Genomic DNA, 24,435 nt, shown 5'->3' on the forward strand with positions numbered 1-24,435 from the left:
TGACTTGCTAATAGGGGTGGTGACACCTACATGTAATGCCCCCTAGGGGCTACTCCAACTTATACCCACAAGTTGGGTCCCAAGAGGTTGACCAAAGCCTCTTGCTCATGATCCCGGCCAATTACTTGAGTTTTAAACTCTTTGTTAAGGTAAAAGCCTGCTTCCAATGTGGAGAATGTACTGTCCCAAGCTTCGGTGGTTTATATAGGGGTTTAAGAGGTAACCCTGTGGCTAAGCTACTCCTGCAACAACAGCTTATGAGCCCTTACTGGCACATTTCTCATTAACATTCAGCCAATAGACACAATTAACTCTTAGCAAAGGCCTTTACTAACAGCTTAGTAAGAACAGTTGCTACAAAATATTACTCTCAATAAAAATACTCTCATACAATAACACATAGCACCTGTAGGAATACTAGGTTTCATGTTTAGAGTACAACGGTAGTGAGGCATAGAAATAGGATACACATAAAGCAAAGGCAATTCATAACTCTTGTTGCTATAGGACTTGGAAGCTCTTTAGCCATCTAGCACAGATACCTGCTCTGTAATCCTCAGCTGGGGCACTCTTGTGCTCTTTCGGAAAACAGAGAAGAAGGTCAAAATGGCAGAATAAAAGGAAACCTTACAGCCTAGTTGTCCCACCATACCTTCTTAACAAAGATCTAGAAAACACTCCGGACCAAATTCTGATTGGTAAATCTAAAAAAAAATTTACAGTGAGCCATTATTCCAGCTCTGGACAGACTTAGGGAGATAGACTGAGAGGTCTGTGGACTCTGGGGATGGGTCTGGCCAGGAGTGCATGTAGTGCTGAAGGAGAACTGAGGCTGAGCACCAGGGCAAGAAGGACTGAGGCAGAAAGATATCCAAGGGGATCCCTGAGCTAGTGCAGGGTGCAGGAAGAGGTGCCATTTGGCAGCTTTGTAGCCCATTAGGGCCCCTAACTGCATGCATAATGAACAAGGAACAAGCTCCAGGACAAACATAACAATAGCTATATAGCTCTAATCCCAGGAGCAGACTTGGATTGTTTCTAGCCTGTGATCTAGGGTGGAAGCTTGCACAGTGGAATAACCAGGGCAAGAGTTCAAGACAAAGGGAATCCTGCAGGTCAGTCGCTAAACCTGAAGAGCTTCCCAGGAGGCTAAAGTGACTGAGTCCCGAAGCAGTCTAATGAACCTCCCAACCAGGAACAAGCTGACAGACCCAAACCAGGATCAGGAGCTTGAAAAACTCAAACCAGGTGGGAAGTGAGCAGACTTTGCCCCAGATCACATTACTTTGGGAACACTGAGAGCTTGCAGATCTCTAGGTTAAGCTGTGAAAACAGTAGAAGCTCAGGCCAGACATTTCTCTCCAAAAGCGCACAGAACTTAGCATTCACATAAAGTCCATACTTAAGAAGTAGGCTGTGAGAATGAGCAAACAAAAATCCCACATAAAGATGTATTGGGGCAGTTAAGTGGCACAGCAGATAGAATACCTGGCCTGGAGTCAGGAAGACTCATCTTTATGAATTCAAATCTGAACTCAGATATTTACTAGCTATGTGACCCTGGGTAAGTCACTTAACCCTGTTTGTCTCAGTTTCCTCATCTATAAAATGAGCTGGAGAAGGAAATGGCAAATCACTTCAGTGTCTTTGCCAAGAAAACCCCAAATGGAGTCATGAAGAGTTAGACATGACAATAATAAATGCTGTCCATATGACAGGGATGACAGGTAAGCTCTGAGCACAAACCCAGAAGAATAAATTATTTCGAAAACATCCATAAGCAAAATGTTTTAGAAAAATGTAGCCTTGGGGCAGCTAAGTGGTGCAGTAGATAGAGTACCGCCCTGGAGTCAGAAGGACCTGAGTTCAAATCTAGCCTCAGACAAATAACACTTACTAGCTGTGTGACTCTGGACAAGTCACTTAACACCAGTTGCCTCACCCCCCAAAAAATGCAGCTTGAATTTAGAGCTATGCCCAAAAGGCTATAAAACTGTGTATACCCTTTGAGCTAAGAATACCATTACTGGCTCTGTATCCCAAAGAGATTTAAAAAAAAGGAAAAGGGCTCACATGTACAAAAAATATTTATAGCAGCTCTTTTTGTGGTGGCAAAGAATTGGAAATTGAGGGGCTATTTGTCAATTGGGGAATGGTTGAACAACTTGTGGTATATGAATGTAATAGAATACTATTGTGCTATAAGGAATGATGAGCAGGATGCTTTCATAAAAACCTGGAAAGACTTACATGAACTTATGCTGAGTGAAGTGAGCAGAAACAGGACAACATTGTACATAGTAACAGAAATATCGCATGATGATCAACTGTGAATGACAGATATTCTCAGCAATACAAAGATGCTAGACAATTCTGAACGACCTATGATGAAAAATATTATCTACTTCCTGAGAAAAAACTGGTGGAGTCTGAATGCAGATTAAAGCATACTGTTTTTTAAAAAACTTTTTTTCCCATGTGGTTTTTTTGGGGGTGTCTGTTTTCTTTCACAACATGATTAATACGGAAATATGTTTTGCATGACTGCACATGTATAAGATTACTTGCTTTCTCAATGAGGACGAAGAGGAAAGAGGGTAGGAGAAAACTTGGAACTCTAAACTGTAAAAAAAGAAGGCTAAAACATTGTTTCTGCATACAATTGGAAAAAAATTTCCTATTTTAAAAGAAATGCAGCTTGGATAAGTCTAACTAGAATTTTTGGAAGTTAAAGAAAAAATTAGGAGAAGGGCTAAAAAATGATTTTTAAAAACAAATAAGAGCTGTGGAAGAAAGATAGCAAAAGAGGATTAATACCTGAGAACAAGGGATACAAAACCTTATCCAAGAAAATAATTCCCTGAAAGTTAGAATTGACCAAATAAAAGCTAATGGCTGTTGCACGAGACATCAAGAAATAGTAAAACAAAGTCAAAAGATTGAATAAAAATAGAAGAAAATGTAATGTATCTCACAGCAAAACAATTGACAGATCAAGGAGAGTTAATTTAAGAATCATTTGTCTACCTGAAAGCCATGACCAGAGAAAGAGCTTGGGCATCATATTTAGAGTAATCGTAAGAGAACAATGACAAGATCTCTCAGAACTAAAAGGCAAAATAGAAATAGAAAAAGTCTACCAGTCATCTCCTGAAAGAAATCTCAAAATGAACATTTCTAAGAATATTGTAATAAGAATCCAGAGCTCTTGAAGTGGTCAGAAAGAAAGAATTTGAGCACTAAAGAACCACAATTAGGATCACAAAAGACTTAACAGCCACCATTATAAAGGAGTAGAGAGCTTGGAATATGATTTTCCAAAGGGCAAAATATATAAGCTTACAGCCACCTGTAAAACTGAGTAAATCCTATAAGGGGAGAAAAAAGAATCTTTAATGAAACTGAGGACTTCCAAGTATTCCTGATGAAAAGACTAGAACTAAGTAAAAATTTTGACCTACAAACACAGGAGTCAAGAGGAGCATAAAATGTAAACATGGACATGCAATCAAAAGGGACTAAACAAGGTTAGACTGTTTACATTCTTATATGGAGAGAGAATACATGTAGCCCCTCAGAATGCCATCATCATCAGGAGTCACAGAGGGAGTCTAATTTGACAGAAGGTCTAGGATTGATTCTGTTATATTTTAATAATCTTAAAAGAAGCATGGAAAGGGTGAGGAAGAGGAATATATTGGAAGATGGGGGAAGGTATCTAACATAAGTATGGTACAAAAGTAGAAATCTATACTACAAGTAGAAGGGAGTGGAAGGGTCCAGGTGCCACTTTAACCTCATTCTCATCTGACCTAGTCAAAAGAGGGAAGAATGCGCGCACACACACACACACACACACACACACACACACACACCCCACACACAGAGTTGTGTACAGAAATACATTTCACCGAAGAGGAAATAGGAAGGAAAGAAGCTAAGGGAAAATCAGAGAATAAGAGAGGGGGTAAATTAAGGATGAGATTAGTCAGGAGCAAAACAATCTCTTAAAGAAAATAGGAGAAAAAGAGAAAGAAAAGTGTAAGACAATAGAATACAGGGAAATACACAGTTAGCACTCATAATTGTGAGTGTGAATGGGATGACTTTACCCATAAAATGGAAGAGGATAGTAGAATGGATGAGAAACCAGAATCCAATAATATTGTTTACAAGAAACACACTTGAAACAGAATGGTACAGAAGAGTTAAAATAAAGAGACAAAACAGAATCTATTATGTTTCAGCAGAAATACAAAAGGGGTGGCAATCATGATTTTAGATAAAGCAACAGCAAAAATAAATCTAATTAAAAGAGATAAACAGGAAAATTAAATTTTGCCAAAAGGTGCTATAGCCAATGAATTAATATAAATGCTAAACATATATGCACCAAATGGCATAGTATTTAAATTCTTAAAGGAAAAATTAAATGAGATACAGTGAGAAAAGTATAATAGTGGAATATCTCAATTTAATCCTTTCAGGTCTAGATAAATCTAATTTAAAAAATAAACATAAAAGAAATGAAGGCATTAAATAGAATTTTAGAAAAATTAGATATGATAGAATTCTGGAAAATATTGAATGGAATATTATAAAGGAATACCTATTTCTCAGCTGTGCATGGCAATTTCAGAAAAATTTGAAAAACCTCACAAATCCAGAAAAGCAAAATTAATATATCTTTAATGACCATAATGCAACAAAAATTAAATTAATTAAAAGGCCATTGAAGAAAATAATGAAAATTGATTGGAAACTAAATAATACCAAAGAATGGAATGGGTGAAGTCAAAGAACAAATCATAGAAACAATAAATAATTTCTTTTTTTTTTTATGGCAAGGCAATTGGGGTTAAATGACTTGCCCAGGGTCACATAACTAGTAAGTGTTGTGACTGAGGCCAGATTTAAACTCGGGTCCTCCTGGCTCTAGGGTCCATCAATTGGGCTACCACCTGCCCCAATAATTTTATTAAAGATAATGACAGCAATGAGACAATATATCAATATTTTGTGGATGCAGCTGATGAGGTAGAAAGGAGTGCTTGAGGCAGATGGAACTAGCAGCTTGTGAGACAGGAGACAGGATGCAGGATGTGACCAGCCAGAAAAGTGATCAAAGAAGACTATGCATTGAAGCCCCCACCATGGACTTATTTGTGTGCTTTCACAAAGCACCCTCAGTTCCAGAACTACTTTCCCCCTCCCCTTTCCTGTTCTCTTTGCTTATCACCTCTGGACTGTTATACTGAGAAATTAGCGAGTTAGACCGAGACTAACTTAAATTGTAGACTTTATTAGTGCACAGCTGCCAGGGGTATTCACATCCAAATCAAGCAGCCCCCATCAGGGGTCTAGCTAGGGTTTATATAGGGAGTATAGGGAGGGGGATGGATCTTTGAAGTTTGGCAAGAGGAAGAGTTTTTGGGCTGGTCACACCCCTCTCCCTCTGTCTAGACATGATAATGCTCTGCAACAAAGGGAAAAACTTTCTCACAATGGAGGCTTCCAGAGATATGATCTGAGGGCTGGGGCCTGAGCAGCCAGATAAGGGTTGTGCTGAGGCCCATGCATGAATACTGCTAGGCACAGTGTCCTTGGGCTGGGGAGTGGTTGTCAGAGATAGTGTTTCTGAGACTAGGGAGGCATTTCTGGGGCAAAAGTATAAGCACAAGCATCCGAGCACCACATCATTACAGGTCAGGGATCACACAAACCAGACCAGGTGTCCTGGTTTCTGGTATAAACATAATTATCTCAAGCCATTATATTGCAAGTTTTCTTATCCATGTGCGTTGGAGGTACGGGCTGTGCTTAAGCTATGCAAGAGTACATTTCATTATTGTTTAGATTTAGGAGGAAAGAGGTCTAGGGCAAGATTAAGCAGCAACTTCTGCTTTCCATGGCCTAAAGGGTCCTACTACCTAAATGGTAAAATAATGTTCTGCATTACAGGACTACCTGATATCCCAGGCTTTTTGGAGCCATGCTTGCTCCTCCTATTCTCTTGTTCCCTTCCCCTATTCCATAAAATTGAATTTAAACCATACCATTGACCTAGTTAACCACCTTTGCCTCCTACAGGAAGCAGGGGCCACTCTGCCCCCTTAGGGGAGCAGGGCCTGTGGCCTATGCTCTGCTTCCTGCATGGAGCAGAGCCCACTGGGGCTCTGCTTCATGGGGAGCAGGCCCACTTGGGTACGTCACCCCAATAAATGCTTTCCCTTAATTTGGAGACTGTCTGAGTGATAAATGCTTTCCCTTAATTTGGAGACTGTCTGAGTGAATTAGGACTTGTATGTCTATTCCTCATCATTTCAGGTAGCACCCCAACATTCTTGAGGTCCACCCCGAACTCATCACCAATGGCTATAGAGGTCTAAGTGAATTCTTTCCCCTCAACCAGCTCTTCCAACTCTGACCTCAACATAGCCAAAGTAGGGCTTAGGGGGAAAAGTGTATCTCTAAAATGCTTTCATCAAGAAAAAAGAGACAGAGCAGATGAATGAATTGGGCAACCAAAAAAGAGTAGAAAATTAACAAATTTCAAAAATCTCAAACACCAGAATAGAAATCTTGAAAATCATTAACAAAATTGAAGGAAGAAAACTCATTGAATTAATAAATAAAACTAGGGCTGGGTTTTTTTGGGGGGGAGTGGAGTGGGAAGGGAATTGTTGAAGGTTAAGGATTAGGGGTGCTGGGACCCCAAAATTACATTAGCGGTTCCTGTCTGAAAGAATTCAACTCAAGACTTCTATCAGCCGAAGACAAGGTTTATTAGAACATTAGTCATATTGAGCAGACTCTTTAGAAATCTAAGCATTTGTATCCCTAAAGCAAGCAGGACAGATCTTAAGAATCTGAGCCTTTGCCTAGACCTTAAGAATCTGAGCACTGGCTAGATTTTAAGAATCTGAGCACCTTAATGGAGACAAGATAGACCTTGTATACAGAAAGAGTGTGGGAGGGATCCAGGAGTGCCCAAGTAGTCTGGGGTGACTGGAGGAGGGATTCTAAGGAAGATCTAGATGGGAGTGGCCAGTAAGCTGAGGTGAACAGAACCGGGGACCTGGACCACATGGCCCTGGGAGAACGGGAATCTGGTTAGGAATAAGGGTGAGAAGTGGCCAGTGGCCACTGAATTGGGAGATTGAGCATGGCCACGTTGAAAGGCCAGGTGAGTAGATTACAGCCTGAGGCAAAAACTGGGATTTAGGAAAGTCTGAAGATTTTCCTTTTTGGGGTCCAGATCCCAAAGACATGGTCTTTTTCTTTTAGGGGTTCAGATCCCATCCTCATCAGAATCACAATAAAATAGATAAGCCATTAGCTAACTTGATTTTTAAAATGAAGAAAAACAAATTACCAACATCAAAACCAAAAAAAGGTGAATTCACAACCAATCAAGAAGTAAAAGAAATCATTAGAAGCTATTTTGCCAATAAAACTGATAATCCAAATGAAATGGATGAATATTTTTAGACAGCACAGGGAATTTTAAGATTTGGCTTAATCATCTTCAGTTCTCTTCCCTCAGGGTCTTAACTCAGAGGTTTTTCACCACTTAGCCTAGAGGGACTTTGTTTATAAAGCCTTTCCTCTCGGGAACTCCTCCAGAGGGTGGCTTGGTGAGACAACTCACCCTAATTTACGGTGACTATCTAGTACATTTCTCAAATCTTTGTTTTTTTGTAGGCGAGACCATATTTAGGCAATAGTCATTTCTCCAACATTCATCAAACAGTTCTGGGATTTGGAGTTGCCTAGGTTGTTGTTGCTGGTTTTTAAAAAATTGTTTAAAATACTCTAATGATTTTGGGTTGGTTTATGCTAGAGAAAGGTACGGAAGCAAATCTATTCCCCAGGGGCCAAATTTGTTGTTTATGCAAGAGAGAAGGAAAAAAAAAAAGAAGAAGCAATCATGGCCCCTGGGGGCAAATTCGTTGTTAGACCTTTTCTTATGTAAATCGATTACTCTAAGCCTCACTTTCTTGGCGCTGATGAGGCCTGTCCAAGTTTTACGTCTTTTGCTAGGTATGGAAAGCTCCACTTAACATCAGAAAAGGAGCTTGAGGAACAGACTGAAGGCCAGAAGTGGAGAATACGGGGAGCCGTGACTTGGACAGAACTGCGCTTTGGGAAAATCACTACCGGGAGAGTAAAAAGAGGCAGAACAATTAGAAGGCTATTGCAATAGTTCCATTGAGAGATGATGAGGGTCTGAACTAGGAAGGTGGCCTGAGAGAGTGGAGAGATGGGGATTTAGGCTGAGTGATGGTGTAGAAATAGAAATGACAAGGCTTGGCAAATGTTTGGATACATGGAGTGAGTGAGAGTGAAGAATTGAATGTGACACTGAGATTGAGAACCTGCAAAACAGGCAGGTCAATCGTGCCCTCCACAGAGATAGGGAAGTTAGAAAGATGGCCGAGTTTGGGGAAAAAATAAGGAGCTCTGCTTTGGAGGTCTTAACTCTAAAGTAGTTAAGGGACCCCCGACTCAAGTCATTCACTGGACTTTACAACACAAACTGCCGTTCAGCCCTAAGCAACAATTTCCAAAGGAAATTCTTATGAGGAATATTTGCATATCTTCACAGTGTTCAGAAGTTTGGGCAATCCTCCCTTCTCAATGAGAAAGAGTATTTAAATACAGCTGGGTATTTTTATAAGAGAAAATATGGCTAAGGGGGCACCCGGATTTGAACCGGGGACCTCTGATCTGCAGTCAAATGCTCTACCCCTGAGCTATACCCCCACACACCCTGATCAGCCCGTCTTCCTAGTCCATTTGTAGTGACTCACTCCTAATAGGTTCCACCCATACTGGTTTCTGTGTGCTAAGCTCCTCCTTTCTTTCTACGTTCACTTTTCATCAAACAAAAGACACCAGGGTAATACAAACAGCTTGGGTCAGTTGAAAAAAGACTTGGTCCTATCTTCCCTTTGATTGCATACTTGACACACCCTGGAAACTACAACCCCAAAGACTGAAAAGGAAACCAGCCCCATCCTGCATGCAGAAAGCCTACACTTCATAAAAATGAATGGTAATAACCTTCCACTTTTTGACTGAATAAAACTATCAGGACACAATCAGACATTCCTTGGACTAACCCACTGCTTCCCAACATACATACAGAATTCTGGATTTGAATTTGAGCTCTGCTACTCAAGACCTCGGGCAGTCACAACCTCTCAGCTCATTCCTCATTTGTAAATGAGAGAATTGGACTAGTGGCCTTCTAAGTTTCCTTCCAGCTCTAAATTTATGATCCTGTGAATTCCAACTCATCTGCTGAAGGAAAGGCCAGTTCCCAGGAAAGGAGAAGTTCCACATTCCTCCCCTTGGGCAACCCTTATCTTTAGGAAGCCCTTCCTAGAGCCAGCTTTAGGTCCCTCTTAGTGCCTGTCTTGTCCTGGATGAACAGGGAGAATAACTAGGCCTTGTCACCCCATGGGCAGGCAGGCATTGTCATCTCATGGGCAGGCATTGTTTTTCAATTCTGTTTCAGCCTGAGAAAGATTATAGAAATGGTGTGAGAACCCTCCCTTATCTTTCCACTCTCTCCCTCTCTACTATCTTAGAGAAGACTAGAGGTCAGGAAATTTGTGGAATTTTTTCTATTCTATACTTGACTTGCTTATCTAGGAAAAAAGCCACACCAAAGCATTTGGAGCCACAGGTTACTAAAAATAAAGCAGATTAAAAATCAAAATTTATTTAAATGTATATACTGAGAAATAGGGTAAGGAATGGAGAGGAGAGAGGTTAGGCTGTGCTAAAATAGTGGAAATGCGGTGACTTCTCCAAAGACTGATGTTCGCTGGCGAAGGGCAGGGGTATTTCGGCGATAGCCAAATCGCCCATTGTAACCTCTGATTGTTCTAAGATCTGCATTGTAGCTGTCATGCCCGGTCACCTGCTGAAAGGAGTGCCCTTTTGGGGCAAAGAGAGGATAGTTAACTCTCCTAGTTCAGCCAGCATCTCATCCTCTCCCTCCTGCACACTACTTCCCCTGCCCCCAATAAGAACAGAATGGGAAGCAAGTAGAGGGGTGCTTGAGTACTCGGAATTAGGGGCAGATGGAGAGTATTTTAAAATGTTCCAAGCTCTTGGAATGAAGCATTAAATCTTGAGGATCATACAGTCGAAAATCTCTAAATACTAGAGATTGTTAGAGGTGAGATAAGAAACCAAGGGAAAATTACAAATAAAAGTAAGGGGACTGGGCTATCTTAAACATTCCTAGGTAGCAAGTGAAGGAGTCTTGTTCCTTTAGTGGAAGTAAATCTGCATTTCTTCTTTGTTGTCACTGATCCTTGGTCAAAGGAACCCATAGGTTCACCTGAAAGAAGGGGGAAGAGTTTCCCTCCACAAAGGTAAGATCTGTTCTTTGGATGAATGCCTTTCTCATTGCTGCTGCATTTGAACCTCCCTCAAGTGAGAAGGATGCTACAGGTAGGAGGCAGCATAGTTTTCCTGGTGGGGTGTGGAAAAACCCGAGGGCCTAAATCTAAATGTCTAGGTTTCAGCCATGGTCCTGTTATAGCATTCCCCCTCCCCCAACTTGTTTTGTATAGGCTTCAATTCCCTTTGCCCAGTGCCATGCTCCCTCCCCCTTTTGGAAGGTGAAGAGGCTCTTACCTGCCCCTGCCCAATTTCTCCTGTTCAGATATCTCTGTCCTGGCCCAAAGATGTGGAAGTAATCTACTATCCAGCCATCTTGACTTGTCCCACCATGGGTCTGAGGGGGTAGGGAGTAGGAAAGGAAGTATAGTTGTCATTTCTTCAGTGACAACACTTACAGGTCCTGTCTCCTTGAGGCTGAAAGAAGTCACTAGGGTAGGGCAGGGGCCACTAGGATTTGGACACATTTAACGGGTGCCTATGTTCTTCTTGCCAAGAACTTAAGGCAGGGCATAGTACTTTCCAAACTGCAGATAACATTGTGATATAAGGGTGTGTATGTGTGTGTGTGTGTGTGTGTGTGTACATACACACACACACACACACACCTGTATCCACATGCACATATATTGAGGAATAAATAATGATTATGTATGGGCTCAAAAGAGGCAGCTGGATGGCTCACTGGATAGAACTATAGCTTAGTGGACAGAACTAGAGTGCTGGCCCTGGTGTCAGGAAGACCTGAGTTCAAATGTGGCTCTAGATACTTACTAGCTGTGTGACTCTGGGCAATTCACTTAATCTCCATTTACTGGAAAAGAAAATGATAAACTACTCCAGTATCTTTGCCAAGAAATCACCATGGACAGTATGGTCTGAGGAGGTTAGGAAGAGTCAGACACAAGTGAATAACAGCAAAATGGGCTCAAAAAGAAATTTCCCTTAATCCTCATCCTCCCTCCTCCCCAAAGAAATGTACACAGACACACAAACATGGGAAGCAATGGCATGGAATAGAATTTAGAAAGATCAGCAACTCGGAAAGTGTGGACCTACTTGGGATGTATGGTTTTCTTGAGATGATGCCAGTTAGGTAGTACTTAATACTAAAGTTAACTAAGAGCTTAGAGAGATGTGTAGATACTTCCCTCTCACCCATAACTACCTGGAATAGTCCAGAATAATAACAATTGGGAGTCTCCCGATTTTCCATCTTCTAGAAGTCCACCCACTTTCCCTTATGCCATAAAGGTCTAGAGCTACAATTATGACGTCACAAGTCATAAGGGTGAAGATAGACTCCAGAAGCTACTTTCCCTTTGTTCTGTCTCCTGACGTCGTCTCCACTGTCTGGAGACTGTGGATGGCCCCCTGGGAGTCAGGAAAATGACATCATAGAGGGCTATGCAAACGATTGGAAAGCTTAATTCAAGCGGGAAAGAGCTGGGCCACCTCTTCTGGTTGACCCTTCAGCATCCAAAATAGGAACTTCCAAAATTGACGGCTTTATAGATATCACTTTTTCCCCCAAATTCCTCCTTTCTTCCTGCTGTCACATACTTCCCTACCAAGTTTCAGGTTTTTTTGGGGGGGCGGGAGAACGAGGAGGGGAGATTTACAAAATGAGACTGGGTTCTGTCACCCACCTGGGAATTAGAGGAGATGCTGGGGGAAGGGGAGATCGTGGATGTTTAGCTGTAGGAAGCTGGATTATAGGACTTTACTCCAGTTACCTCATCCTGGACAGCTTCTTAGGGGCAGAGAGGGTGGGGTCTACTTGGGAACAGGGAGGGAAAGAGGACCCCCTAGGAAGACCCGTCCTCCTCTCTTCGATCTCCGGACCCTCTCACCTGGTCCGTTTTTCGCAACACGGACTGGACCACAGGAGATTGGAAGTAGGAACGGGCGTGAACGTCCAGCTGTGCGTTATAAGGAGGTAGAGCAGACCAGAGCTTGGGCAAGGTGCGTTCGTAGGAGCTGGCAATGGAGCTCAACGCCACCCCATCTAGAATGAACTCCTTCTCCTGCCGCAGGGAGCGCTCCGACAGCCGCACCATCTCAAGTCGGCCACGCGCCCGGTGGAATTCCCTTTGCCAGGACCCTGAACAGTTCCTCACTTTTCAGGCCCCGCCCACATTGTTACGTGATTTCAAAGCCCCTAGCGCCACAAACCCGACCCACCCTCCTCTTGCACCCAGATTCCGAGGTCCTGGGGAGCCGTAAGGTTCTCAGCCACGGCCAAGACCGCAGTTTAGGGACAGCCTGTCTGAATACCTCTTGGTTGCTACAAAAGGCCAGACAGAGGAAAAGAGGCAAATGTTTTAGGGATGCTCCAATTAAATCTTGGTCTACCGATCCTGCCCTTCCCAAAGGAATGGCAATAAAACCTTGGCCCCTTTTACTGTAAACCTAAATAAAGGATTAACTCTGTGCTCCCCAAGGAAACCGAAATTGGAAAGCTCCCTCTGAGGACTCCCATGTTCCTACTGGAAGTTTTTCCCTCCTCTTCCAAATGTTGGGTTATTTGGATCAGAATATCAGAGGTAGGAGGAAGGACCTTGTTGAACCTACTCATTTTCACTGATGAAGTGGGACTTAAGAGAAGTGGATTCAAGCCCTGGGCCTGTTTCCTCTTCTATAAAATTGAGGGGTAAATCCCAGATGATCCCATATAACTCCCATGACTAGTGCTCACAATCCAAGGCTTTTTATCCAATAGTCAATTCAACATGCATTTATAAATTCCTACTAAACACCAAGGGCAGGGAATACAAAGGCAAACAGAACAGCTCCTGCCAAAAAGGCTTACTTACACTTTAATGGAAAGCACAGAAATGAGGGTCCCTGGGAAGCTCTTCTCTTCAAATGTAGATTTCCTTTTCCCTTAGATTATTAGATTATTGCTAGTTAAGGCATTTCCCAGCAGGGCAAAAGACTTACGAGGGTATTCAAATTTTGTTTTTGTCCACATAAACTGGGCAATGCCCTATCACACACACACCCATTGTGTCCTCTGAATGTTGATTCAAAAAAATGTGGTATGATAACAGGTTCAAGAATGGGTAGGTTTCAAATGTAGATTTTTTGGAGAGGGACAGATGGAAAGACAGGAAATTTACTCCTACATGCCTTTTTGTAGAAGGCAGGTGTGGAGTGAATGAGACATGCCCAGGTCTCTTCCATTTAAAAAACCCTTCACTTGGCTATACTATGATCCCTTCAAGCTATCACTGGATTTCTTTCCTTCACAGTCAAATTCCTAGAAGTTCATTGCCTCCACCCTAAGCTCTGTAATAGACTGCTTTGGGGGATTGTTCTTAAGTACCCAAAAGCCTAAACACAAAACTGAACACAGGGTAAACACTAAGACTTATTGATCCTCACTTTTAAACCTCAATTTGGCTTCAAACATCACCATTCAACTTGAACCACTTTTTCCAAGATTATCATTTTCTTACTGGCTAATCTCATTGGCCTGTATTGTCCTTATCCTCCTTGACCTGTATTAGCATTTGACTCACCCACTCCTCCTATCTCCCCACTTTCTTGACACTGATTTTTCTCATACTATTTGTCTGGCCTACTTCTCAGTATCCTTTGCTGGATTATCATCTATATCCCATTCCCTAATCACAGGTATCCCTCAAGGTTCTGTTTCAGAAGGCCCTTTTTTCTCTCTACACCTTATCTTTGTGATCTCATCCCTCTCCAATGAACTCAATAATCTCTCCTCAACTCAGTTTCCACATCAGGGAGATGTTTAACTGCCTGTTAGGATATTATCCATCTCTAAACAGATATCCTATTAAAAGCAACATGTTTAAAATGTCATCTCGTAACTCATAGGTCTCCCAGCCTATTTCTGTCTAAAGAGGGATCTCCTAAAAAAATTTAAAATAAAAAAAAATATGACTTGTACAGCTAGGGTTATGTATCTGAGGCCAGATTTGAACTCAGGTCCTCCTGACTTCAGGGCCAGTGCTCTATCCACTGTGCCACCTAGCTGCCCCTTTAAGATAACCTTAAAAGCACAGATCTGACCATGTTACTGTCCTGATAAGTAACCTTCATCAACCACGTGTTCTAATACAAAAACAAGCAGCGAGGCTCTTAAAAGTCCTTCTGGCTTATTTCACATTACTCTTCACAAACATAATTATTCCAGACCAAACTGGCTTGTCATTGTTTTGGATGCAAAGTGGATGGCAGTAGGGAGATTCAGCAATTCGTGACTTCCCATCAAGAGCTGTGTGAAAAAAAATCAATCTTTCGTCTCTTCCTTTTCAATGAGGGAAGTAAGACTGTATCTGTTACTTTACTTCTGTGGTTGTAAGCCTTCTCTTTTCCCATCAAAACCCTCTCATTAAAGGATGTCAATTTAGACTTGGCCTTGGAGTCAGGAGGACCTGAGTTCAAATGTGAACTTACAGACACTTGACACTTACTAGCTGTATGACCCTGGGCAAGTCACTTAACCCCAATTGCCTTACCAAAGAGCAATATCACCCCAGGGGATGTTCAGGTACGCTACTAATCCACTACTGTACACTCTAGGGCCAGCATACTACCAGTGCCCTAACTGAGCAACAGACAAGTTGGTTGGTCAATAAACGTTTGTTAAGTACCTACTACCGTGCCATGCACTGTGCTAAGCACTAGACAGTCCATCCCTGCCCTGGAGTTCAAAATATAATGGAGGGAAAACAATATGCAAATAACTATGTACAAATGAACAACATACAGGTTCAATTGAACATAAGTCCAACTCTCTCCCTTGAAGCATCTGTGCCCACTAATTTATAAGTGTTATAGTATAATGGGCTTGAAAAGAATCCCTCTCCTAAATAATCCAAACAGACCATATTCTCTCACAAATCAGACTTTGTCAGTAGATTCTATCTGAAGGCATATATGTATTTCTAGTTGGTACCCAGCTGTTCTATAGATAGCAAACCCAATCAACATAAAGGAACTAACACTCTTTTACTACTGGCAACACAACACAGTGAAAACTCAAAACTACCAAGTCACTGACCCAAGGAAGCAACAAAGAAAAGAAATAACCCTGGTACACAGGGTATTGTATGTCAGTAAAATTACTTGTTCAGTTGCTTTCTATCACAAAAGATTACCAGAGTGGTTTGCCATTTCCTTCTCCAGTTTAGTTTACAGATGAAGAAACTGAGGCAAACAGGGTTAAGTGACTTCCCCAGGGTCATTCCACTATTAAGTATCTGAGGCCAGATTTGTACTCAAGTAGACTCCTAACTCCAGGCCAGGTAATCTATTGACTTCACCACCTAGCTACCCCTAAGATTACAAATCAGATCACATTTTGTTCAAAGGCCAATGCTCTAATTTGTCACTGACACATTGGAGTAGACTGAATCAACCCCAAGCGGATGGTTCTGCTTTAGGATAACAGAAATGCTTTACCACAGGTGGGTCAACTCCAAATTGTTAGAACAAGAAAAACACAGGCTAGTTTTCAGATTTCAATGGCTCTGAAAAAAATCAGGGCAAAAAAGACACAAGGCAAGAAAGCAAATATATAGGCAGACACTTTAATGAGGCTTTTTTTTTTTTACAAATAGGCTTTAGGAGAATCAAGCAATGCTGCCAGCATTAGATGCAATCCTGGGCCACAAGTCAGCACACTCCTTGGCAACAGGCCCTGTGATGGCTGAACCTACAGAAGAGAGAAGGGGGAAAAACAAAAGCTGAATAGGGTACTATTCTTTGGAGGAACTAACCACCCAACCACAGAAGAAACCAAAATCACTACCTTTCATCTCGCCTTTGTTGTTTACTATGACCCCCGCATTGTCTTCAAAATATAGGAACACACCATCTTTTCTCCGATACGACTTCCGTTGCCGTATTACCACTGCTGGATGAACTACAGAGGAAAAGTAAGGTCAACAACAAATGCAACACTAAAGGTATATTAGAGAACATGGAGGAAATACTGACATTCCTTTACCTGGTCTCCCATACTTGCCTCAACTACATATTAAAAATAAACTTTAAAGATACTTGGGAATCTCAACCAGAGTTCAAGCTCTTATCTTCAGCAACAAATATCCTTCATAGATTAAAAATTTAGAATTGTAAAGGACCCTAGAGACCATCTAAACGCAGCCTCCTAAAGAGGACCCATAAAGGTAAAGGTACTTCCCCAAAGTCACACAGGCATTGAGTAGCAGAGGTGGGCTTTGAACCCGGGCTCTGACTCCAAATGCAGTGCTTTCCCTTACACCATGCTGCTTGGCCATTGGTTCTCAAAACTTGTAAACTGAACAAGTCTCCTCTACCTTAAGACGAATCAATTTTGAAAACACTTAAGAGCTTTTCTTCAAAACTACTTGAACTCAAGTATAGGGAATACTGCCTCAAATGCTCTATTTAAACTCCTAAGAGAACAGGCTTTCTACCTTTGAAATGCTAACAATACACTTAGGGGAACGATCCAGAGAAAGGTTCTTAGCTGGGGGTCTATGATCTTCCCCCAAAATTTGATATTTTAAAAATTCATTTGACACATAATCCCATGCATTTTATGTATTTAAAAACAGCATTCTGAGAAGGGATCTAATCTGCCAAAGGGGTTAATGACAAAAAGGGGCTAAGAATCCCTGAAACTAAAGAACATACCACAAATATGGAAACAAATATACTAGTTTGATACACATATAAAGGGATTTTAACAAGGGAGAGAAAATTGTGGACTAGAATAGCCAGGGAAGGTTTCAAACTGGTGAGACACAGGGACTGGTAAACTCAGTACTGAGGGCCAAATCTGTCTCACCAGCTAATGTTTTTTACATTAAAAAAAAATTCTTAGCTAGGGGCAACAAAGGCAGTGTTGCCAAACCATGCTCTAACACACTGATTTAAAAAAATCTGTAGACCTGTCACAACACTGATTGAGACCAACAGCACATCCAGCTGTCACCTCACCCAAAAGTGATGGTTCTGTTATATTCTGCCCTTTCTGGACGACTTCCCAGGTCACTGAAGAGACCCGTAAAGTGCTTTCAAAAGGGAATACAGCTTTACCTACTTCTCCATAAGAACTTGACCCAAGTATGGTAATAAATATCCAGGCATCCTGAGAAACAAGGCTTTGAAACTAACCTAAACTCCAAAATGAGACAAAAACTTGTTATTCCCACATATATGAATCACAGGCTTTTAGAATGGATCTCAGAAACCCTTATTTTACATATAACTCATTACTCCTTCAGGATATGTATATACAATGTGCTCTCCCTACACAAGATTCCTATGATGTATACCTCACAGTGCAGATACTGTCACCCATACTATGAACAGGTTCAGAGAGAAGTCAAAAACCATCCAGATGGTTGTGGAAAGGCCAGAACTAAAATCCACTCATTAAAGGAAGCAAAAGTCAACACCATGGTGCTTCAGGGTGGGCTTAAATAAAATCCCTTATGATGAAGTCAAACAGTTCAGTCTCTTTCAGAGTACATAATTATCACTGAGATCACTACCAGTGGGATCTACATACTTCTCAACAGAAATTCAAGGCTTCTTTTTCCCTGTATCCAGTCTTCTTTCAGAATTTAGCGTCCCCATATTAAAAGTGGACATTACCCTGGTAAAGGGGTGCAGAATCCACCAAGGCAAGCCACTGTTGAGCAGACAGACACAAGGCTTCAGGGCCACAGCATTTGATACAACTGAAATTCTTGACAAGGGATCATATACAGAGTAGGCCTTTTAATTCTCACCAAAAGAATGAGGGGAGATTTTTCCTCTACTCACCCTTCTTCCGGAGTTCTGGTTTCCCCTTTTTGACTGTGGCCATTACCATGTCACCCACACCAGCTGCAGGAAGCCTGTTCAACCTCCCCTTAATCCCCTTCACAGAGATGATGTACAGGTTCTTGGCACCTATAAGGAATAGAGCTATAGCAGTGCTTTTTTCATCATAAATGGCTACCAGCCTCCATAAGACATTTATTCTTACCATTCCACTTCTTCATAATACCTGTATGGCTAGATGTATTGTTACACCACTGATTGAAGCCAAACAGCACAAGCTGCCACTTCACCCAAAAGTAGTGTCATTTTGTTTACCCTTTCATGACGACTCTATGGGTCACTGCAAGAAGGCCCATGGAGTGCTTTTTGAAGGGAGGAGTTAAGTACAGCCAGACAGTCAAATGCTTCTCAATGCTTTCAGACACTTATCAGATAACAGTTAAATCCAATGGAAGAATAAGAGTCAAGCGTACTCACCTGTATTATCAGCACAATTGATGACAGCTCCCACCGGGAGACCCAAGGAAATTCGGAACTTTGCTCCTGAAGACCCACCACGTCCTAGGAAAGATATACAGGAATCAATCCAGGGTCCAAAAAGCCTTTCCCCTAACTATGATTTTATTTCTCCTTAAAAAATTGCTTTTGCTGCCTTACAACACGACTAATGTGAAAATATGTTTAATAGGAAACGTATATGTATACCCAGTATCAGACTGGGTTACATCTTGGGGAGGGAGGAAGAGAAAAATTTAAAACTCAAAAGCTTATGGAAATGATTATTGATAAATTAAAAACAAACTTTAAAAAATGTTCTATTAACGTAACCTAAAGCTATATTAGTTCTTTCGGCTGCCACATCACAATGGTGACTGATGTTGTGTTTGTGTTTTGTATGTTGTTATGTTTGCATATGATATGATCCAGTCACGTTTTACCCATCTTGTGTTCTTTTTTTATTGCAAATGAAGTATTTGTTGCTCTTAAAAAAACTGCTTTTGTTTTTCTACTTACTTAGAATCAAACTTTTAGGTCAGAAGGGAACTCAGGAACCATCTTATTCTACAGATAAGTCACTTTCCTATTGAGAAACTTCAGGCTCTTATAAGCAGAAGCCCTATTCAATTCATCAAGAATTTATTAAACCTGTACCTGTGCTAGGTACTATGGATATAAAGGGAAAAAAAAGTTCTATTCCTCAAATTTATATTCGATTAAGAAGAAATATGTAAACTGACAACTAAATTGAAATGGCCTCATCATGGAGATGATATGTGAGCTGAGCTTGGAAGGAAGGCGATCTCAGCTGAGTGTATTCCAGCTAATAAAGACCACCTATACGAAGGCATACGAAGAATATGGGAAATTTGAAATACGACGGTAGAGTGGGTCTAGGGGAGTAAGGTGCATCAGGCCGGGAGAGCTAAGCTGGAATCAAAATGAAAAGCGTTCCAAGGGATAAACAGAAGAGTCTGCATTTTTATCCTGGGCCAACAGCAAACCACAGCAGCCTTTTGAGCAGGGGAGTGCTAAGGTTAGACCTGTGTTTTAGGAGTAGCAATTTAACAGCTGTGTGAAGTATCAATTGAAAAGGGAAAAAGAAGGCACGGAGAACAATTAGGACTGCAACAATTAAAAATGGCACGGTGGTCGTGAATGTCGAAGGGATATACCAGCCTCCTCCACAACACAACAAAACCCTAAAAGGGAGTTGCATGTTACCCGCACTGCTCCCCCCAACCCTCCTTTTACAAACAGTTCTCTCCCCTCAGTAGAAGCCCTAACACTCCAAGCCTCCATCTATGGTGCCTCCCCTTGGCCTTCTTTCCGGGCTTCCCCTCCGGCGGCCATGCCAGGGGGGCCGGACTAGCCTGTAGCCCACGCCGCCAAAGCCAGCCCCTTGAGAAGATTGCGAGTGGGCCAGAGCCCGGGCTCATGTGTCACCTGGGTCAGGAACAACCAGCTGAGCCCCTTTATCATCCCCTCTCCTCCCACCTCCGGGGCCTTTCCACTGCCTTCTCTCAGGTCCAGGCCTCTCCCAATCGAGGCCCGGGAGGAGCTAAGAGCGCCCACTTCTCCATCCGGCGGCTCTCCAGCAGGCCCTGATCCCGGGAACAACGGATGGCGGCGGATTTCCCAGCTCAGGAAACTCACCTCGCTTAGACATCTTGGCTCCCGGAAAACAGGAAAGAGAGAGGAAACGCGGAGGACTTCGGGATATGAACTGAGAAACTCCGCCTTGTCCCTCTTGTCACGTGACCGGGGGCCTGTGTCTTTTCTGGGAGGAACGTTCCCCTGTCATGTGACTATAGGGAAAAAAACTGACAGCCTAGCGATGAGGCGGTGCAATGCACTTTGGCGCCCTCTTAAGCCCTGGCGGGGAACCTGCAGTTCGGAGCTGGTACTTTCTTCCTTCTCTTATTTGAGTAGCTGGAGGACTAACGGCTGTGGAATATTGTATTATTGTTCAGTCGTTTTTAGTCGTGTCCGACTTTTCGTAACCCTTTTTGGGGTTTTCTTGGCAAAGATACTGGAGTGGTTTGCCATTTCCATCCCCAGCTCATTTTACACATGAGGAAACTGAGGCAAACAGGATTAAGTGACTTGCCCAGGGTCACAATGCTAATGTCTGAATTCATATTTGAACTCAGGTCTTCCTTATTCCTGGCCTGGCACTGCGCCACCTAGCTCCCCCTATGCTATTTTTAATTATACTACATTACTTATATTTAATCTATATTAATTATACTCTATAACAATAAGACATAAAACAAGAGAATACAAAGAATAAAACAGAAACAACAAAGATAAAAAAAGAAAATTCCGTAAAAACCATCACCCATCACCTGGATTTGAATATACACAACATTAATAACACATTAATAATAATAATTCTTTAATCAATATGAAAATCATATAACTACATATTAAGTGGAAATGAATTTATCATTTAAATGATTTATTACATAAGTGTTACATCACTTCAATCAAATGATATCGCAATTATGTATGACCATATATTAATCATTTTAAATGCAATTGCATTATGGTTTTATTATTGATAATTAAATGTTATAATTTCAATTAAATTATTGATATATCATTGTTTATATTGTTTTCATGTCGATTAATAAACTATTTGTATTAATATGTTATTAATATTGTATGTATACAGTTAATGGCTGATTGGTTTTTACCGAATTTTCTTCTTTTTCTTTTTGCTGTTTCTTTTATTCTTTGTAATCTCCTTTGTTTTATCTCATTGTAACAAAATCGTGGCTCTTTGGGCAGGAAAAGGAGAGAGATATATTCAGAAATTAAGAAATTAAGGTGCTGTCAAAACAACACACACAAAGATAAAAAAATCAGTACTATGGTGAAAGAGATATAGGGGTTAATTCAATTCAGTTCAACAAGAATTTAATAAGCTTGGTGCTGGAGATAAAAAGACAAAATGGAAAACATTTCCCTCAAGAAGCTTACATTGTACTTTAGAGAAAACAATAAGAAGAGACTCAAGAAATGTCGTCTGGGCCCTTTCAGTTGTATTGAGTATCTTACCTTACCCCAAATGAGATAGTACATGCGAACCACTTTGCAAATTATGTTGTATAAATGTCAGTTATTGTTCTAAACTTTAAGATGTTAATTTATTAATCTGAGGGTGGGTGCTTACTTCAGTGGTGTAGATCCAGCCCACCCTAGCTTAGCCCTTCCCCATATCTTAATAGATTTTCATGAATTTCTTGTGGTGGAAGGAAATATATCTACACGTCTACACCTGAGCACTACCTGTGCCACTATAGGCCAAGACAGAGATTATATTTTACTGGCAATCGGTTCATGAATCCAGGGCTCATCAGCACTCCCCATATTACATCAGTCAGGTTTGTCCTGTACGACGACATCACACACACACACACACACACACACACACACACACACACACACACACATTCACCTACACCTACATACTTCTATCAATTGGCTTACAACTGACTCCAGGTATGTTCCAGTTTACTTGTAGGGAATTCTGGCCACCTTAAATTCTTTTGGTATACTGGGGTACCATTCTTAGAAGTCTGAAGCATTTGGAACTAAAATGCTTCGTGGTTTTGCATTATTTAATTAATTTAAAAGACACCTTTTAAGGGGGCACCCGGAATTGAACCGGGGACCTCTTGATCTGCAGTCAAATGCTCTGCCCCTGAGCTATACCCCCTACAATGTTTCACTTCATTGTTGTCACTTAACTGGATTATCAGCAAGGCCCTTTGCATACAAAATATTCTTGGTATGTGTAATAAAACTGACTCCATTTTCCCAGACTCAGAGAAACAATAATTCAATTTTTCAAGCTTCTTTTTTTTTGTTGTTCTTTCCATTAACTTTGTTTTAGTTATTGTGTATTTTGTTTTCCTTGTTCTGTTTACTTTACAAAATCCAGTTTTTAGCGGGGGATGGCATTGAAGAATGCGATCTGCACTTAACCAACAGGTCAAATGGAAAGTAGAGGGAGTGCCATCTCCTTACTACTGGTCTTCCATTGTTGCCCTCTTCTGCGGGGAAGTTCTTCATTTCTAATCTCCACCCTACTGGCTTACACATTGGGTTTCATTTCCCTTCGGTGTTAAGGCAGCTGGGAAGTTCTTTGAGTTTAAATTCTATCATAGCAAGTGTTAGAGGCCCCATACTATAAATTTATTGTCCAACTTCGACTGCCCCTTTCCTGATTATTGAGATCTGTTTGTTCATTTAATTTATCCTTCTTATTCACAAAAGAGAAAACTTTGACTTCACCTCTCCCCATCTTTCACTTTTGGCACAAGGCCTAAAATTTTACTTTCCTGATATCAAAATAATCAGGTATTATGTCTCCCAAATCTTTCTTATCTCAGAGGAAGAGATGTTCTTTAAATCCTCGTGATCTCATCCCTCCTTTGCTCCCTTAGTTATCTACTTAGATCTTTAGGTTTGTCAAACATTAGGTTACTATGGTCATTTGCTAATGTATATTTCATATACAATCTATTCCACTGATCAATTGTTCTATTTCTTATCAAGTACCAAATTGTTTTGATGATGACCACTTTGTGATGTAATTTGAAACCTGGTAGTACTAAACCGACTTCCTTCACTTTCCCCCCCATTGATTCTCTTGGTATTCTTGACATTTTGTTCTTCCAGATGTATTTTGTTATTATTTTTTCTCAGTCTATAAAACAAATCTTTGGTAGTTTGAGCTTTCCACACAATAAGCAAGCAAGTAATAAAGGATCATCCATCCATTCATTCATTCATTCATATATTCCTCCCTAACTCAGAATAATCCCTCCATTCTCTATTCTTCTCTAGTAGTTATTACCTACTAGTACTACTATTAATAGTTCGGCACTTCCCCTGTTTGGTAGTTATCTGTCTCTCTGGACTGCCATATTCTTTGTATAATTCTTGCTTTTGGGGTGTATGGGCTCAGTACATAATAAGTGAATAGTTGAGTTAGCAAAAGCCATTCCCTTTCTTTCTGTGTGACCATGGTATGAAGTTAGTATATTTGTTTCAGATTTAGAGGAAGTAATGCAAGTCTTTCCTCATTCTTTTGGTTTAAAGTCAATATATTTGTTGCTTCTTAAAAAGAAACAGGCCGTGTGTTCAAGTTTGGTGACCTGTAGCTCTTTAAGACTTGACTGGCTTGCCTTAATTTTTTCCTCTGCAAAATAGATAAAAAGTAACTATATATTTACAGAGATTTACTTGCTCTGAAGCTCAGGTTTTGTTTTCTTTGGCAGACAGCATGAGACACCATTCTTGTCTAGTCCTGGTACAGGACTAGAAAATAAGATATTATTTGAAAGTAAGACTTTATTTTGCTAGTACCCAGAGGAAGAAAGGTGGATGGATTCCAGAAGAGAAAACTAGGAAAGTTGTTTGATGAGAATAGTAATGTAATTCTTTATTTATTCTCTTTACAATTTATGAAATCTTTGTTATCCTAGAAGTTCTCACATGATCCTGTGAGTCAGAGCACCACATCTTTATCCTCAATTTACACATATTGGAAATGAAATTAATGTTTTCAAAATTTGTTGTCTTAGGTTTGGGATTTTAAGTATTGCTTATACATTGGGGAATCTAATGATGTATATTGGGGAAAGAATCTTTCCAGACTAAATTAAAACTTAGCGCAAGAACTTTACAGCTGCAGAAAAGCAATTGTGGTAG

General features: G+C 40.9%; 2 protein-coding genes and 4 non-coding genes across 6 annotated transcripts; all 6 read right to left on the bottom strand.

The window, feature by feature from the left end:
- Positions 1 to 8,695: 8,695 nt before the first annotated feature.
- On the bottom strand, positions 8,696 to 8,766 carry TRNAC-GCA (transfer RNA cysteine (anticodon GCA)). Its single transcript has one exon. It is a non-coding gene; the product is annotated as a tRNA-Cys (tRNA).
- Positions 8,767 to 9,751: 985 nt separating this feature from the next.
- SPMAP1 (sperm microtubule associated protein 1) lies at positions 9,752 to 12,522 on the bottom strand. The gene is made up of 3 exons (XM_020997755.2): positions 12,273 to 12,522; positions 10,657 to 10,756; positions 9,752 to 9,948 (listed from the first exon to the last, which is right to left on the bottom strand). Exons 1-3 carry the CDS (start codon positions 12,477 to 12,479, stop codon positions 9,791 to 9,793), a joined length of 465 nt encoding a protein of 154 aa, XP_020853414.1. The 5' UTR covers positions 12,480 to 12,522; the 3' UTR covers positions 9,752 to 9,790.
- A 3,450-nt stretch (positions 12,523 to 15,972) lies between these two features.
- RPL23 (ribosomal protein L23) lies at positions 15,973 to 20,476 on the bottom strand. Its single transcript, XM_020997722.2, has 5 exons — positions 20,368 to 20,476; positions 18,691 to 18,774; positions 18,214 to 18,342; positions 16,208 to 16,321; positions 15,973 to 16,111 (listed from the first exon to the last, which is right to left on the bottom strand). Exons 1-5 carry the CDS (start codon positions 20,378 to 20,380, stop codon positions 16,029 to 16,031), a joined length of 423 nt encoding a protein of 140 aa, XP_020853381.1. The 5' UTR covers positions 20,381 to 20,476; the 3' UTR covers positions 15,973 to 16,028.
- On the bottom strand, positions 17,332 to 17,469 carry LOC144458101 (small nucleolar RNA SNORA21). The gene has a single exon (XR_013487653.1). It is a non-coding gene; the product is annotated as a small nucleolar RNA SNORA21 (small nucleolar RNA).
- On the bottom strand, positions 18,455 to 18,588 carry LOC144458100 (small nucleolar RNA SNORA21). The gene has a single exon (XR_013487652.1). It is a non-coding gene; the product is annotated as a small nucleolar RNA SNORA21 (small nucleolar RNA).
- A 1,887-nt stretch (positions 20,477 to 22,363) lies between the features above and the next one.
- TRNAC-GCA (transfer RNA cysteine (anticodon GCA)) lies at positions 22,364 to 22,435 on the bottom strand. Its single transcript has one exon. It is a non-coding gene; the product is annotated as a tRNA-Cys (tRNA).
- Between the last annotated feature and the right edge of the window lie 2,000 nt (positions 22,436 to 24,435).

The sequence above is a fragment of the Phascolarctos cinereus genome, unplaced genomic scaffold, assembly GCF_003287225.1.
Source record: "Phascolarctos cinereus isolate Bilbo 61053 unplaced genomic scaffold, phaCin_HiC Scaffold_5;HRSCAF=322, whole genome shotgun sequence".
Lineage (NCBI taxonomy): Eukaryota > Metazoa > Chordata > Mammalia > Diprotodontia > Phascolarctidae > Phascolarctos > Phascolarctos cinereus.